This window comes from Rattus norvegicus, chromosome 9 (genome assembly GCF_021556685.1).
Source record: "Rattus norvegicus strain SHRSP/BbbUtx chromosome 9, alternate assembly SHRSP_T2T, whole genome shotgun sequence".
NCBI lineage: Eukaryota > Metazoa > Chordata > Mammalia > Rodentia > Muridae > Rattus > Rattus norvegicus.
Genome location: NC_141542.1, coordinates 76,642,251 through 76,660,143, shown reverse-complemented (window position 1 = coordinate 76,660,143; position 17,893 = coordinate 76,642,251). Strand labels below are relative to the sequence as shown.

Below are 17,893 nucleotides of genomic sequence, written 5' to 3'. Positions count from 1 at the left end.
TATTTCTGACAGTGGCTAGACTGTCCTATAAGCCTGTGTGTCAGGAGTGCTGTAGACCTGTTTTCCTCTCTTTCAGTCAGTTATGGGGACAGAGTGTTCTGCTTTCGGGCGTGTAGTTTTTCCTCTCTACAGGTCTTCAGCTGTTCCTGTGGGCCTGTGTCTTGAGTTCACCAGGCAGCTTTCTTGCAGCAGAAAATTTGGTCTTACCTGTGGTCCCGAGGCTCAAGTTCGCTCGTGGGGTGCTGCCCAGGGGCTCTCTGCAGCGGCAGCAACCAGGAAGACCTGTGCCGCCCCTTCCGGGAGCTTCAGTGCACCAGGGTTCCAGATGGTCTTTGGCTTTTTCCTCTGGCGTCCGAGATGTGTGTGCAGGGAGCAGTCTCTTCTGGTTTCCCAGGCTTGTCTGCCTCTCTGAAGGTTTAGCTCTCCCTCCCACGGGATTTGGGTGCAGAGAACTGTTTATCCGGTCTGTTTCCTTCAGGGTCCGGCGGTGTCTCTGGCAGGGGTCCTGCCGCTCCTGGGCCCTCCCCCACGGGAGCCCAGAGGCCTTATACAGTTTCCTCTTGGGCCAGGGCCAGTCCCACTTTTTTGTTGTTCCATTTTTGGTATTTAGTGCATGACTTTTAAAACAAAATATATCAGTTGTAACATACAGATTTTTCTGGTGGAAGCTTTGGGGAAAAAGTCTTCTGAAGAAACTTCCTGCTTAAATCTGCTTTTTAAAGATAATTTGGAGGTAAATCATTTATAATTTAGGAGTAAGAATTTTAGTCTATGCTAGGTATGGTAACCAAAAGATTGTGCTTATGCCAAATGAAACAAGGACCTTGATGATTAAACTCCATTATTGCTAAAGGTGTACAAAAGCAAACGACAGTTATTTTAACATTTATTTTATGCAATAATAAAATGTCACTATAAATATTGGTGGGTTTTGTTAAAAATTACCTAAAAAAGGCTGGGTGTGATGGCAGCCAAGCAGGCTTTAATCCCAGGGCTCGAGAAGTAGAGGCAGATGGATCCCTGTGAATTCGAGGTCAGCCTGGTCTACAAAGTGAGTCCAGGACATCCAGGGCTCTGTTACACAGAGAAAAACAGTTTCAAAAAAAAAACAGAAGTTACTCATGTGCCAGTGTTTCTAATGCTGTGAAGCTCTTTTACATTTCTCCTAATGGAAGCACTGGGTAGGTAAGAGATACAACTGATACACCAGCTGCGGTGAGCACTGGGTAGGTAAGAGATACAACTGATACACCAGCTGCGGTGAGCACTGGGTAGGTAAGAGATACAACTGATACACCAGCTGCGGTGAGCACTGGGTAGGTAAGAGATACAACTGATACACCAGCTGCGGTGAGCACTGGGTAGGTAAGAGATACAACTGATACACCAGCTGCGGTGAGCACCGGGTAGGTAAGAGATACAACTGATACACCAGCTGCGGTGAGCACCGGGTAGGTAAGAGATACAACTGATACACCAGCTGCGGTGAGCACCGGGTAGGTAAGAGATACAACTGATACACCAGCTGCGGTGAGCACCGGGTAGGTAAGAGATACAACTGATACACCAGCTGCGGTGAGCACCGGGTAGGTAAGAGATACAACTGATACACCAGCTGCGGTGAGCACCGGGTAGGTAAGAGATACAACTGATACACCAGCTGCGGTGAGCACCGGGTAGGTAAGAGATACAACTGATACACCAGCTGCGGTGAGCACCGGGTAGGTAAGAGATACAACTGATACACCAGCTGCGGTGAGCACCGGGTAGGTAAGAGATACAACTGATACACCAGCTGCGGTGAGCACCGGGTAGGTAAGAGATACAACTGATACACCAGCTGCGGTGAGCACCGGGTAGGTAAGAGATACAACTGATACACCAGCTGCGGTGAGCACCGGGTAGGTAAGAGATACAACTGATACACCAGCTGCGGTGAGCCCCCGACACATGTACAGCAGAGATGATGCACCTAACCCTCAAGAGACTGGAGGGAGGCCCCAGGGAGTTTAGCGGTCTGGTGGGGGTGCATGGGTGGGTCGGTTGGGGACACCCTTGTGGAGACAGGGTGGCGGAGGAGGAGGTTTGGGATGTGGAACTGTCAGGGGTGGACCAAGAGGGGAATAAAATCAGGAGTGTAAAGATAAACTTTTTAAAAAAGAATTATACGGGTTGGGGATTTAGCTCAGTGGTAGAGCGCTTGCCTAGGAAGCGCAAGGCCCTGGGTTCGGTCCCCAGCTCCAAAAAAAAAAAAAGAACCAAAAAAGAATTATAACTGAAGTAACTGGAGTTTTCCTTCTGTGTCAAGTAGTATCATGGTTTTTTCTTAAGCGTGAGATAGTGCTGTTGGTTTGTTTGCTTCTTTTTTTAATTGAGACAAGGACTCTCTATGTAGCCCTGGCTGTCCTTGTACTCACCATGTAGACACAGGCTGGACTCAAACTCAGTGAAAGAGCCTGCTGCTTGTGCTTGTCCGAGTGCTGGGATTAAAGGCATGTACCACCATAACTTGAGATACTGCTTTTATATTTATAGGTCTGTATTTGTTTGTCAAGGGATGGGTGGGGCCTGCAGTCTATTTATTGCTAAGAAGCTGCAGTTTTTTTTCATTCGGAGAGGCATAGTATTTTCAAGATGTTCTCTTTACTTTCATTTTATATATCTTGAGATTCTGATGTGTATTTATCTTATTTGTGATTTTATAGAAATAACTGGTGCCAATGCTCTTAGGCTGCAAATGATTAGGGTTTCAAAATATCAAGACATATGCCATTAGTTGATAAATTACTGCTAATATTTGTGGAAATATTACATATTAAATTACTAACTGCCAAATTCAATAATAGATGTAAGTAGTGATTATCAGTAATTGTTACAGCCATTAAATAGGCTAATAGTAGACAGGGAACATTATGATGGATACAGCCAGATTGACCCTGAAGGTGTATTTCAGCAACTTTAAAAAAATCCATAACTGAGGGCTGGGGAGATAGGTCAGTGAGCAAAGTGCTTATGTGCAAGCTTGGAGACCAGCATTGAGACTCCAGCGTCCACATGCAGGATAGGCTGGGGTGGTAACCTGCCTTTATCTCAGCACTCAGGAAGCAGGGATGGAAGTCTCCAGAGCACGCTGGCCAGCCTGACCAGTGAAGCATCAGGCTGTGCGTTTAACAAGACCTTGCCTTAAGGTGACAAGTGAGCTAGGAAGATATCAACATCAGTCTTGAACTTCCACACTCATGCACCCATGTGCACCCACACACATGAGAAAAAGAACTAGTTAATGGATCCATGTTGCTGTGGTACAGTAGGAGATAATTCAGTTCTCCCTATGTAACTTTCCAAGTGTACAAGATATGGTGTAGTACAGGATATGGTAGGGGACAGAGGAACGGATTAAAAGATACTTCGTTGCTCTCTGACATAGCTCAGATAGCCAAAGTCACTCATTGTCCAGTGGTGCTTGCCTGATGACCTCAGTTTAATCCTCACATCCCAGTAAAAGTGAAGAGTCAAAGTGGTCTTCTGGTCTCCACATGGGTGCCATGGCATACCCAAGATAACAATAAGAAATATACTTAAAAAGTAAAAAAAATGTAATTATCCAAGCCCAGAATGTAAGCGATGAAAGATAACTGGCCCACTTTCCTCAGTGAAGGAATGACAAGAAGAAAAACGGGGCAGGGAGTGTAAAGACTGAAAGCTGCACAATCATCAGTTGGGTGCTGGCCTTTAAAGCCTACTCTAAAACAGGAGTGGCTGGACACGAGGGCACACACCTTCAGTTCTACCTCTATAGGCTGAGGCAGTGAGATGGCATGTTCAAGGCTAGCCTGGGCTGTGTAATGAGTTTGAAGCCAGTGTATGCTACACAGTAGGAAGTTAAGTTAGTAAAAACTACATGAAGAGTGACTACTTGATAGTAACATAGTTGTATTTTAATATTGTGTTAAGTTTTTGTATTTTAGAAATCTATAATGAAACCATTAGCAAGTGGGACAGTATAGAACTGATTGTTCAGGAGTTGTTTGGTATTGGAATAGAATATGGATGTTCACTGTTATTTATACCTCTGTGAATATTCTGAATTTCTGTAGAACAAGTTTTTTAAAAATTAGGTAACGGTCGGGTTGTAGTGGTAAACACCTTTAATCCCAGCACTCACGAAGCAGAGGCAGGAGGATCACTGTGAGTTCTTGGCCAGCTTGTCTACAGATCAAGTTCCAGGACAGCCAGGAAATGGGCCACAGGTGGTTCTTTGGCTGCTGTCTAGCCTGTTGCCTTCTTGTGGTATACTCAGCCAGCCAGTCTTTTAAAACAAAAAGAAGTGTGCTTAGTAGGGTATTGTTAGTTTAGTGGTAAAACTTGTGCCTAGCATGCATACAGCCTGCATTCGGCCCCTAAATAATTACAAAATAACTAAATAACTATAAAATCTAGAATAACCCCACAGAACAAAGTATGTTGGTTCTTTCAAATTCATGTAGCTGGGTGGCATAGGGTGCACACCTTTGATCCCAGCGCTCAGGAGACAGGGCCAGGTGAGTTCCCAGACAGAGACTCTGGCTCAGAGCCTAAAGGCGTGCAGTCAGTATGTTGGCGTGTAACATCCGTCTGATGGCCCGTGAGAAGTTGTGGAGCCACAGTGAGTGCTGTGCACTTGATTGCTTAGGGTTGTCATGCATGCAACGCTGATGGTAGAGACTCTCGCTCTCTTTCAGAGCTCCACAAACATGTCGAGTTTGATTTCCTCATCAAGGGCCAGTTTCTTCGAATGCCCTTGGTCAAACACATGGAACTGGAAGACATTTCATCGGTAAGTCTAAGTACTGCTTCTGTTTGATTTAACACACTACAAAATGAGTGAATCTTCATAGAATCAGTTTAAATGGTTTTCAACATGTAAGAATCTTAGGAAACACTTTAAATTTTTCATTTATTTTATGGTATGTGTAGCTGCCACAGCCTGCACATGAAGGTAAAGAGACAATTAGTAGGACTCAGTTCTCTCTTGGGAGTCCCACGGATTGAACTCAGGACCTCCAGCTTACTAGTGAGCGCTTTTGTCCACTCCCCAGAACTTTGAATTTATGTTTCTATATAGTCATCTTGTAGACCCCCTCTAAGAGTATTTTATTCAAGAAATGCGAATGAGTGAAATAGTCTTTAAATTTGTAAAAGCCTGAGTAAGAGGGAGAATAAGTATATGAGTATTACTGAGCAGGAATACAATCTTTCTTTTTAACGAATATCATTAGGAACTGGGCAGATGACTCAGTGGTTAAGAGCCCTTGCCTGCTCTTCCACAGGTTCTGGTTTAGTTCCCAGCACCCACATTGTAGCTAACAGTTGTCAGTAGCGGTCCCAAGGGATCTGACTCTCTTCCGGCCTTCTTGGATACTGTCTGCACATGGTAGACATACATGCAGACAAAACACCCATACATGCAAAATAACTAAAATCTAAACCGAAAAGAGTACAGGCACGAGTAATGGTACAGTCCCAGCACTCAGGAGGCAGAGGTAGGCAGGTCTCTGTATGTTCACTTGGGACCAACCAGGTTATATAGTGAGACTCTGGGGAAAAAGAAGGGGAATATTTGGAGCCAGCATGATGGCTACCAAGCCTGATGACCTGAGTTCATGTCTAGGACCCATGTGGTAGAAGGAGAGACCCAACTCCTACAAGCTGTCCTCTGACCTCCACTATGGAATGCATGGGTGTGTGCAAACACACAAAATAGATAAATAAAATCGTTTAGAATATAATTTGTAATTGTCTATAAAGTTTGTGATTGTTAAAATATTATAGAATATATATATAAGAGCAAACAGCATTTTAGCCATTCTTTGAGTGTGCAGTGTTCAGGAAAGGCTTTTTTTTTTTTTTTTTCAGAGCTGGGAACCGAACCCAGGGCCTTGCGCTTGCTAGGCAAGCGCTCTACCACTGAGCTAAATCCCCAGCCCCCGAAAGGCTATTTTATATCTTGGTCTGCAGACCAAGCTGGCCTTGAACTCAGAAGTGAGCCTGCCTCTGTTTCCGGAGTGCTGGGACTAAGAACTAAGGGTGTGTTCCATCACACCCAGCTGTAATGTAAGTTTTCGAAGGCCACTAACTTTTATATTCTTAGCTTAATGAGAGACCAAAAAGGGGGGAAAAATTGGTGTTTTGAGACAGGATTTCTCTGTGTAGCCCTGACTGTCCTGGGACTCACTCTGTGGACCAGGCTGGCTTTGAACTCAGAGATCCGTCTGCCTCTGCCTCCTGAGTACTAAGATCTAGGGGCACAACACTACACCTAGCTGAAATCTTAACTTTTAATGGCTCCCAAATTTTCTGTCTTCAAGGTAAGATTTTAAAACTGTTCTGATTTATTTTCTCTCACTCTGTGACTAGGAAGAGGTTGTGGAACTAGAATATGTGGAAAAATACACCGCACCCCAGCCAGAGCAATGCATGTTCCACGATGACTGGATCAGCTCAATTAAAGGGGCAGAAGAATGGTATGCCATGGGAGTGCTTTTGTCTTATGTTCCTCCTTCGGTCTTTGCTGCCATCCACGGTGTGACTATTTCTCTCTGGTCCTTTGTCTCACAAGAATAAGTTTGTGCTGTGTATATTGGGGCCACACCAAGCAGCCTTTTTGCAGCCAGTATATTCAAGAAAGCGTTTACATAAGTTTCATTGTTTCAAAATGTCATAGGGAAGTCAGCCAACATTGATATTTAAGGCCAGAGATATGTTTATGGCTATGCCTGCCTGCTGCCATGAAGGTGCACACTACTGTAGAGCTAACGTGGGCAGCCTGGGGTCAGAGAGGCGTGAGTGCAAATCTTACAGCCAATACCCACGGCTGACCGTCATCCTAACTGATAGCTTACTTCTGTCCTGCCTTTTATTTATTAGTAGGTATCTTGCTTATCAAGTGTATGTCGGTCATGCTCGTGCCATTGTGCTCGTGTGTAATCAGATAATGTGGTAGTCGGAAAACAACTATCAGGTTGGCCTCACCCTCCACCTTTACGTGCTTTCTGGGCACTGAACTCAGGTCCCTGGGTTTGCAGCCAGTGCTTACTGCTTAGCCATCTTGGAACTCCCTGTGTAGACCAGGCTGGCCTCCAGCTCAGAGAACTCCTCCTGCTTCTGCCTTCCAAGTGTTAGAATTAAAGTTGTAGGCCTGGCTTGGCTTGGCTTGTTATGATTTTTCCGGTTTGGTGTGGTTTGGTTTGGTTGTGTGTGTTGTGTATCTAGTTTTGTCTGTCTGTCTGTCTGTCTGTCTGTCTGTCTGTGTGATGTTGGAAGGCTTCTGCTTGCTGGGCAAGTATTCCACCACTGAGCTACGTCCCCATCCATGTTTTTCTCTCTAGTAGTTTTCAGTGATTAATTCAGGATTGCTAGGCTTTGTAAGCAGTTTGCATTGCATTGGTGAAATTTACAGTATTTACAGCAACAGAGGTGAAATAACATTTTTAATGTAAAAATAGTATAACATCTGACCTATTGCTTTGCTTTGAAATCTTATTCTTTCTAAAAAAGAGATTGTTGCCCAAAGTTTACTTATTTATTGCCATAGAAAAAAATGATTTTCAGAGCTTCAAAGGTCTTTATTTTTTGTATTTTATAGCATTTTTCCCTCATTGTAGGATCCTGTCTGGTTCTTATGATAAGACTTCTCGAATCTGGTCCTTGGAAGGAAAGTCAATAATGACAATTGTGGGACATACAGATGTTGTGAAAGATGTGGCTTGGGTGAAAAAAGGTAGGATTCTACTTAAGAGGAATTTAAGAGTTTAAAATTGAACTAATTTTATTGTAGCAAGAGTGACTGGGTGAGAAATGCTTGAGGCCTCAGTTTAATTTTATGTGTCTGAGTATTTGCTGCATTTGATACATATGTGTATCATGTGCATGCCTGGTGTCACAGATAGTTGTGAGCCCCATGCATGTGCAGGAATTAAACCTGGGTCCTTCAGAGAAGCAGCCAGTGCTCTTAACCACTGAGCCATTATATTTTTACAATTCATAGATTGCTGTTTGTTTTCCCATGGTTCTGGGGATTGAACCCAGGGTTTTGTGCATGTTGGACATGCACTTTGCCACTGAGCTACAAATAGCTCCCAATCTATGTTTATGCAAGTAAATCTTTACCAAAACTATCAGTGTACACTTTCAAGTTACTGAGTGTACTGAACACATGTTTCCTGTTTTAAAGCATCCTCTTGTGTTTTGGAGGGGTGGGATGGTCACAGGTTCTCATTGTATAGCTGGCCCAGGACTTGCTTTACAGCCGGTCACCCTTCTGCCTCAGCCTCCTGAGGGCCAGGATTACATGCACACTACTCGGCCTGATTAAGAATTCTCCCTTTTTACCCTGTCTGCTCTGTTTTATAAGCAGTCATCTGATTACTATTAAAACATTCACAAAATGCTGAGTGACAGAGAATAAGACGCAGTTGAGATTCTGTACTAATTTGCTTTCTTTTTGTTTTAGACAGTCTGTCTTGCCTACTCCTGACGGCCTCGATGGACCAGACTATTCTCTTATGGGAGTGGAACATAGAGAGGAACAAAGTGAAGGCTCTTCACTGCTGCAGAGGGCATGCTGGGAGTGTGGACGCCATAGCAGTTGATAGCTCTGGAACTAAAGTAAGCAGCTGCTGTGCACCTGTGCTCATCCTAGTGCTGTCTAACTCGCACGCCAATCGAGCTAAAGAGACTCAGATTTTAGACCAAAGCAGATAGTCATGGAGTAAGAAAGTAGATTTACTTGATTTACTTCTTCAGTCAGTGTATCTGTCTTTATTATAGGAATTATATTTTAATAATGGAATTAAAAGAAAGAGAAATCAGGTAAACTTATCCCTTAGTTTTGTTTTGTTCTGGAATTCTCCCCATGTAGTCCAGTCTGGCCGTAGGTCCCTGCTGATCATCCTGCTTCAGCCTTCTGAGCACTGGGATCACAGGCATGAGCCACCATGCCCAGTCTAGCTATTCCTTATGATCACAATGGTAACAGTCCTCATACAAACCAGAGGGCAGCATCTGCAGTGACTATGGAGGGCTGCGAACCCTCTTAGCATTTGAAAGTCCCGATGTTGCATTAGAGAATTCCAGACTTAAGAGTGTTCTGCAATGTTTGATGCACTCAGAGATAAAGATTTATGGTTTATTTTGATGTTATTTGTTGAATGCAGATTTAGATGAATTTATCTTTCTTATGTTTTGGCTAGGAAGTTAGGAGACCTTATTTTTGCTTATATATAGACAGAAACTCATCTTCAACTTCTTAAAGCTTAAAAGAAAATTTGATTGTGGTAGCCAAAGAAAGAATCAACAGGCCAGAACATGAGGGTGAAGGTGCGTTTGGGCCTCAAAACATCTGGAACAGAGGCTAAATGTAGCTGGCATACCCAGCCTTCTTTCTCTGTGTCCCTAAGACACTTTTGTTCATTTTGAACTTTATACTGGTTTTCTCTACATGGAAATACTTCATAGTTTTTAGATACTGTAACGTTTGTCCCTTGGGGGGAAAAATCTTTGTTTTCTGTAGGGAAATTAATTAAATTAAAAGTTAATTAATTAATCATTTCTCACGATTAGTTTGCTCTAGACTCCGAACAGACCTATTAATGTACTGTACATCAGTTGCACTTTGATCTCAGCAGCTGTGCAGGCCTCAGGGCCACAGAACAATGTTCCCGTGGAGATTGAGGCTGCAGCTTCCAGAAGAGTAGGAGGCCATGTGTGCAATTATCTAGGAGACATTTCAGAGCCTGTGTTCAGAGAGATGACGCAAGCAGAACAACTTTGAAAGTAAAAGTGGGAGCAAGGGAAAATAATTCATTGCACATACGTTCTCCTTCCTATGTATTTAGTTCTGCAGTGGCTCCTGGGATAAGATGCTGAAGATCTGGTCTACAGGTATAAGTTTTTATTTATTTATTTATATATATATAATTTGACTTATTAATGATGTTTCTAGAATTTCAGTGAGGGACTTTTATAGTTCATATGTGCTGTAAAAATAGGCCATTGTGCTTTAGTATGTACAAAGCACAATAGTATGGTATGAATTTCTCTTTTAAGTTTTTTGTTTCTTTTTTTTTTTTTTTAAACCCTACCACCTTTTTATTTGACAGTCAATGAATTGCTACATATATGACAAATATATCTTAGCTCTCAGAATGCAATTAGTAAAAATCTGTACATTGTTGAATAACATTAGCTCATATTAATTCTTTTTAAAATGATTTTCAAGTAGCTGGCTCCAGCACTGGTCTCTGGGCTCTAGCTGTGAAGCAGGTGTCTTTACTTAAAAAGTCAATGAGAGTAGACACCTGGGTTTACCTCATTTCCTGCATGGTATAAATACAATATGGCCATAACTTAATCTGAATTGAGTGGGAAACCGTTTTTCCTACTTAGGATAAAATGGTACATGTTCATAACAATGACCATACAGGCAGAGTACGATTCAAACTGGTTAGTTTTGAGTTTAAGCACTTCTCCGTGTTTGATTGCCAATCCAGGTAATAGCTTTGTTTTTGCTGATTCTAGGGGTTGAGTCTAGGACGCATTCTGGTCAGGTGCTTTAGCACTGACCTACAATCCCCAGTGATCAGATAGTATTTTATACACCGTTTTATGTTAACCAAAACAACAAGGAGTATGTACCACCTAATAAGTGAAAAAGAGAGCTGCATGCCCAGAAAGTCAGACAGCCTTCCAGTTTGCCATTGACACTAAATTGTCAATATTAAATATTACTCTCTATGATGCAGTCCCTACAGATGAGGAAGATGAAATACAAGAACCCACAAATCGACCAAGAAAGAAGCAGAAAACAGAACAATTGGGACTGACAAGAGTAGGTTTTCATTTGTTTTCATTTGGGAGGGATTGTTTTCCAAGTCAGGGTTCTCTATGCAGCCCTGGCTTCCTCTGCGCTCACTTTGTAGACTAGGCTGGCCTCGGCCTCACAGAGATCCACCTGCCTCACCCTCTCAGTCCTGAGATTAGGCATGTGGTTTTTCTGTTTTGTTTTAATTAAAATAGGATCACATCATTTTCTCCCTTCCCTATCCACACAACAGTTCATGACATGGTAAACCCGAGTACTACAGAGAACAGGAATGAAGCTATTTTGACTTTGTAATAAGATGGCTTTTAATCTTAAGATGGAGTCAGGCTGGCCTATTAGGACATCAGGTCACCTGGGGCCAGAGTTACAGGTAGTTGTGGGCAGCCTGGCTGGGGTTTGGGAGCCAAAGCTGGGTCTCCTGGAAGAACAGCAACTGCTCTTAACTGCCGAGGCAAACCTCCAGCCCTAAACCAATGGTTTTTATTTTTTGCTTTTACAAAAAGTGGGGATTTAACTGAGCCAAGGTGTATGTATGGAAGGCAGAGGATAACTTGTGGGAATCAGTGCTTTCCTTCCATGATACGGGTTTTGGAGATTGAATTTAGGTCATCAGGCTTGGGGCAAGAACTCTTGCCCTTTCAACCATCCCTCTGGCCTCCTGACTTATACTGTTTAGTTTTTAAAAGCATTTTACTATTTGTGTCGAGAGAGAGAGGGAGAGAGAGAGAGAGAGAGAGGGAGAGAGAGAGAGAGAGAGAGAGCACATGTGTGATGGTCAGAGGACAACTTTGGGGAGTTATTTCTCTTTCCATCTGGGTTCCTGGATTAAACTCAGGCCATCAGCCTTGGCACCGTCACCCACTGAGTCATATTTTCTGACCCCTTCATGTATAAAATAAAGGCACAAATAGTGATGTTGGAGGAGAACTGTGAAAAACAAAGTCAGCCACTGGACAAAAACGATCTGTCCTATGTTCTTTGGACATAACATCTACTCATCTACTCTTTTATTTTGCAGGGTGTCATTATGTATGTAGCCTTGGCTGGCCTGGAACTCAAGAGTTCTGCCTACCTCTTCCTCCTAAATTGATGTTCACCACCACACCTGACCCTAAAATCAGTTATTCTGTACTGAAAATGTTTTTCTCATTTCTAGACACCCTTGGTGACCCTCTCTGGCCACACAGAAGCAATTTCCTCAGTACTCTGGTCAGATGCTGACGAAGTCTGCAGTGCCTCTTGGGATCACACAGTCAGAGTGTGGGATGTTGAGTCCGGAGGTCTTAAGTCAACTCTGGTAAGACTTAATTTTGGTGTTCCTCTAATTAGCCATCTTTTTGGAAACACGTATAAAAGTGGGTACTTTTAGCCACTGTGGCTCAGTGCTCTTTCTCTTTATTTTCAGACAGGAAATAAGGTGTTCAATTGTATTTCCTATTCTCCCCTCTGTAAACGTTTGGCGTCTGGAAGCACAGACAGGCACATTAGGCTGTGGGATCCCCGAACTAAAGGTATGTTGTATCCAATTCCCAAATGGTGAAAAAAAATCAAAAAGACAAGTTTCTACAAATATTCTTTAAGTACGTTCTGCTTTTCTTTCCTAAAATGGATTGCATTTTCTTTTTCTTGGTTTAGATGGCTCTTTGGTGTCGCTGTCCCTCACCTCACATACAGGCTGGGTAACATCAGTGAAGTGGTCACCTACCCATGATCAGCAGCTGATCTCAGGCTCTTTAGATAACATGGTGAAGCTATGGGATACGAGAAGGTGAGTGCTGGGCTGGAACCCTGGTTTCGTTAGTAGTTGAGAGCACTTGCTACTCTTGCAGATGGAGTTCCTGGCACACACATCTGACAGCTTACAACCACCTCAAGTCCAGCTCCAAGGGAACCTGATGCCTCTGGCCTGCTCGGCCAAATGCACTCATATCTACATACTCCCACATAGATACATAAATACACATAGCTAGAAAAATCAATCTTAAAAAATTAAAAGTAGGGGTTGGGGATTTAGCTCAGTGGTAGAGCGCTTGCCTAGCAAACGCAAGGCCCTGGGTTTGGTCCCCAGCTCCGAAAAAAAGAAAGAAAAAAAAAATTAAAAGTAAAATCTGGGGCTGGAGAGATGGCTCAGTGGTTAAGAGCACTGACTGCTCTACCAGAGGTCCTGAGTTCAAATCCCAGCGACCACATGGTGGCTCACAACCATCTGTAATGAGATCTGATGTCCTCTTCTGGTGTGTCTGAAGACAGTGACAGTGTACTCACATATATAAATAAATAAATCTTTAGAAAAAAAAAAAAAGTAAAATCTGATTATGATCTGCAAAACAAATATCAATTACCATTACATAGAGAGAATGAACAAATTATTCAAATGCATATACTACTCGATATGACAAATACTTATACTTACAAAGTTTCAGAATTGGTCTGGAGGGACAGCTCAGTAAAATGTTTGCCTTGAACACACAAGTGCCCTGGAACCCAAATGAGAAAAGCAAACTGTGGTAGGTGTACTTGTAATCTTAGCAATGGGGAGACGAAACAGGAGCCCCTGCAGACGGCCAGCCCAGCCTACTTGGGGTGTCTCAGGCTAGTAAGAGAGCACTTGAGGGATGATACCCAGGCTTGCCCTCTTACATACATGTGTACCTGTACATGTATATGTACACAGTATATATACAAAGCCCAGGAACAAAGGATTTTACTCGTGTTAATGTTTTTCTTGCTTATTTTTACCTCTTTTTAAAAAAGCCACATAACTTACAAAACATTTCTCTGACCTTTTAATAAAGCAGAAAAGGTTTGATTACCCAGAACTTTCATATAAATTGTTAATGAAAGATGTAAAAAAATTCATCTCTTCAAAGGTCATTAATGCTAAAGACCTCTCTTGGTCACACAGGCTATGCTATGTGATATAGTGCATATAGAATGTCCAAGTTAAAGCCCACCTATAACTTAAGAGTTGGAAGGGGTAACATTAACTGTGTGCCATTGAGGTAGCTCTTACGATGTGCCGTCTAACACCTATGCTGTCGTAGAAGGCTTAGACATTTTAGTTGACATTTGACATGGTAATTAACAGCTCTTGAATACCAGTAAGTCTTACCAACAAAGCTGAGTGGACTGAAGCTGCACTTTGGCGAGGGCTTCTCTTTGTAGGTGTTGCAGAGGAAATCACACATTTGGAAGATGTGTGTGTGTGTGTGTGTGTGTGTGTGTGTGTGTGTGTGTGTGTGTGTGTGTATGGCTGGCAGAGAGCACACCAGAAGAATCATGGCACACTGGTAAATTAGCAAACACACCAGTGGAGTAAAGGGGGAGAGGCAGAGCATGAGAGAGAACGATTACATCAAGCAGGACTTGGCAAGACCAAGAGTAGAAGCTGAAAGACTATTGTTACTCAAGAGATGGCTCATGGGATCACAGAGTGTAGTAGTAGCATTAGAGCTAAGTGATTTTGTTCAAGCTATATTTTGAATTTAGGTCTTTGGCAAGATTAATTTTTTGGATTAAATGTGGAGCTAGGAATCAAATACTGTTTACATTTTCTGCTTGAGTGACTGGTATATGGTGCTGTGATAAGAAGTGGGAAATGTGGGGCATGAGAGTGATTCAGTGTTAAGAGCACCAGCTGCTCCTGCAAAAGACCTGGGTTCAGCTCTCGGCACCCACATGCTGCCTCACACCATCCACTTCCAAGGGATCCAAATCTGGAACTCTGGCCTCTGCAGGCACTGCATGAAGATGTGGTGCACAGATATACATGCAGGCAAAACACCCACCAACAAACTAAAATTATTTTTTTAGAGAAATTAGCTTTTCAGGGAAATTAGAGAGTTTTGATTTGGTTGTGTTTATTGACCATCCAACAATTTTTTATATACACGTGTGTGTGTATGTGCGCGTGCGTGCGTGTGTGTGTGTGTGTACACATACACATATATACATATACACACATCAAACTCAAGGAAAAGGTTTGGCTTAGGAATATAAATGTAGGAGTTATTATACAAATGGCCAGACAAAGGATGGAGATATATATATATATAAAATAAGTACAAAAGTATGAAAATGGGCCTTACTATGAATAAATTTCTGTAGTTGGATAGCCTTTTTCTTGAGTGTTTGTTGTAATACATCTGGAGTAAACCCAGTAAAGTTTGGAGAAAAATGTGAGTGATTATTCATGTTTGTGGTAAAACGGTGAATACGGGTAACATGTCTGCTCTCCCTTAGTTGTAAGGCTCCTCTCTACGACCTAGCTGCACATGAAGACAAAGTTCTAAGTGTGGACTGGACAGACACAGGGGTAAGAAGTTACAAATTACCTGGTGAAGAAAGAAAAGGGGTAAACCTGATGTTTAAAATTAGCAGGGGCAGGGGCTGGGGATTTAGCTCAGTGGTAGAGCGCTTACCTAGGAAGCGCAAGGCCCTGGGTTCGGTCCCCAGCTCCAAAAAAAAAAACAAAACAAAACAAAAAAAAAAAGCAAAACAGAAACAAAATTAGCAGGGGTTTTTGTTTTGTTTTGTTTTTTCAAAACAGGGTCTCAGTCTGTAGCCCTGGCTATCCTGGAACTTGATGTATAAATCCAGCTGGCCCAGAATTCAGAGATCTGCCTGTTTCCTGTCACCACTGCCCAACTTAAAAGTTATCTGTTTTAATATTTCTGATTTTTTTATATCCCATACCAAAAAACAATGTGCTCTTTTTAAATAACTTAAAGAGTATTAAAAATTGGAAAGAAAAACATGTATTTTTTCCTTCACAAATATCATTTTGCTTTTTTTGGCATTCCAGAGAACTTCAGGGCTCTAACTGCTAGGCAAGTTCTCTCCCAATTGGTTATATAGCAACCCTATTTCCTTTCCTTTAATAGCAGGGTCTCATGGAGCTAGCAGGTCGTCTTTGAGTTTGCTGTATGGCTGAGGATGACCTTGAACTAACTCATCTCCATCTCCAGTGCTGGGGTTATAGGCATGCACCAGTACACTAGTCAGTCCCCTTTTCTCATTTTTTCTTATTCTGAGATAGGATGGTACTAAGTTACCCAAGCTATCTTGAAGTTTATGCTAACACAGACAGACCTTAAACTTGTGATCCTCTCAGCTTTAGTAGCTGGTATTACAGCCTGTGTTGGCCCCAGTATCTCACGAATATATTCATAAGACATTATTTACAAATCCCATTCAGTCCATAAATTCACTACTTCAGACTAATGGTATCACAGTTTTTTGGGTTTTGTTGATTTTTTTGAGGGGGAGCCGTGGTTTTGCTCTGTAGCCCTTGCTGGCCTCAAGCTCACAGCAGCCTCCACTGTCAGCCTCCTCGGTGCTGGGATTGCAGGTGTCGGTATTATAATGGTCAGGTATATTTTACATTATAAATATGGATTATATTTTACAATCATTTTAATGTGCATATGTAAGCTACTGTCCAAGCATTCTTTCCAGATGTAGGTCCTAGAGCTACTGGACAATTTTCGTATACATTTGCCTGCAAATGATATACTATCTTTTAAAGATATTTGGTTATTTTCTGGGTGTGGTAGTTCACACCTGTAACCCCAGTTCTAGGAAGGCTAAATCAGGAAGATTGCTGCAAGTTTAAGGCCAGCTTATGCTATAGTGTGAATGAATACTTTGTCTTTAGAAAACATCTCTTTCCTGGATCAGAAGCATTGGATCAGAAGCATCTCAGATTTTTGGAATATTTGCACATTTATGAGATATTTTAGAGTGCAACCTGAATCTAAATGTAAACATCCCTTTTGCTTCTTTGGTATCTTCTGCACATTGTCTGAAGGTGATCTTATAAAAGACTCTGAGTGTGCCTGACTTTTGACTGTGACCTGTCATAGCAGGTCAGGTGAGAGGTTATATACTTGTGGCATCATGTCAACACTCAAAAAACTTCAGATTCTAGCGCTTTGCAACTTTTTCTGGTTGGGGTTTGCTTTTGCTGTTGGCTGTTGGCCAAGAGCCTCACCTGTGCTCAGCTGTACCCGTGAGCTACATTCCAACCTCCGGTGAAGAATTTGGGACTGAGGGTGCTCAACTTATAGTAGAGATGTTTGTTCTAATTGTCCCCTTAAATCCTGTTTTGAGCTGGTCTGTTTTACGTACATACATCACTTATATGTATATATGACATACATACATAAGTCATTTATGTGTATATATAACATGAAAGGAGAACCAAGACTGTTGGGAAGGGAGGGAAGAAGCATGGGAGGCTCTGGTTGGAAAGTGTGGTCAAAGTATAGGATATACGCACACCACATGTGGCTGTTCATGCCTTTAATCCTGGTACTAGGGAAGCAGAGGGTGACAGATCTCAGAGCTTGAAGCCAGCCTGAGTACAGAGTGAGTTCTAGAACAGTCAAGGCTACAAAGAGAAACCGTCTTCAAAAACAAAAAATCAGTCATATTTAATCATGTCTGGCTACTGTGTATTTGTATTTACTTTTCTCTCTCTCTTTTTACACAGCTACTTCTGAGTGGAGGAGCAGACAATAAATTGTATTCCTACAGATATTCCCCTACCACTTCCCATGTGGGGGCTTGAAAATGAATGGCTGATAAGAGACTTTCTTGTTGCGTTTTGTTTTAATTCTTAGTGTCTCACTGTTGTGTTATAAACTGTGAATGGAATGGGAAAGAGCGTTTGGAATGTAGCTCAGCTGGTAGAGTGCTTGCCTGAGATTGCAGAGCCCTGTGCTCTCTCCAGCACTGTGCAAGAGCAGTGGGCATGTCGGTGCATTCCTGAAATCCCAGGCCCTGAAAGGTTGGAAACAGAGTCAGAAGTTCAAGGCCACCCTCAGTGAGGCAGCCAGCTTCAGTCACTCGGCTCTGTCTCAGGAAGAAAGAAATCTGTGGATAACCTCTGATACCATTGTCAATGCAGGGACAGGAAGCAGCCGTTTAAACTTGGATAACAGTTCATCATTCATAATAGCTACATTTTACTATGTTTGTCCTCCATGTTTATAAAGTACAATAAATGTGTGGCCTGAATTCTCCACCCCA

General features: G+C 42.3%; 2 protein-coding genes across 5 annotated transcripts in view; one reads left to right on the top strand and one right to left on the bottom strand.

The window, feature by feature from the left end:
* Nucleotides 1-4,498, bottom strand: part of LOC148003750 (uncharacterized) — an 11,439-nt gene extending 6,941 nt beyond the window's left edge. The window contains exons 1-2 of the mRNA XM_087569101.1: nucleotides 4,452-4,498; nucleotides 582-2,098 (exon numbers count right to left, since the gene is read on the bottom strand). Coding sequence (XP_087425227.1) covers nucleotides 1,120-2,098; nucleotides 4,452-4,498 — 1,026 coding nt within the window. The 3' untranslated portion in view covers nucleotides 582-1,119. The remainder of the gene's footprint in view (nucleotides 1-581; nucleotides 2,099-4,451) is intronic.
* Wdr12 (WD repeat domain 12) overlaps nucleotides 1-17,893 on the top strand; it is a 27,907-nt gene extending 10,014 nt beyond the window's left edge. For 3 of the 4 annotated variants that reach the window (NM_001393869.1, NM_001393868.1, NM_199410.3), the window contains 11 exon segments: nucleotides 4,722-4,816; nucleotides 6,397-6,503; nucleotides 7,644-7,759; nucleotides 8,492-8,646; nucleotides 9,876-9,921; nucleotides 10,782-10,867; nucleotides 12,018-12,158; nucleotides 12,267-12,372; nucleotides 12,497-12,629; nucleotides 15,104-15,176; nucleotides 17,355-17,893. In NM_001393869.1, coding sequence (NP_001380798.1) covers nucleotides 4,722-4,816; nucleotides 6,397-6,503; nucleotides 7,644-7,759; nucleotides 8,492-8,646; nucleotides 9,876-9,921; nucleotides 10,782-10,867; nucleotides 12,018-12,158; nucleotides 12,267-12,372; nucleotides 12,497-12,629; nucleotides 15,104-15,176; nucleotides 17,355-17,432 — 1,136 coding nt within the window. In that variant the 3' untranslated portion in view covers nucleotides 17,433-17,893. 4 annotated transcript variants of the gene reach the window in all.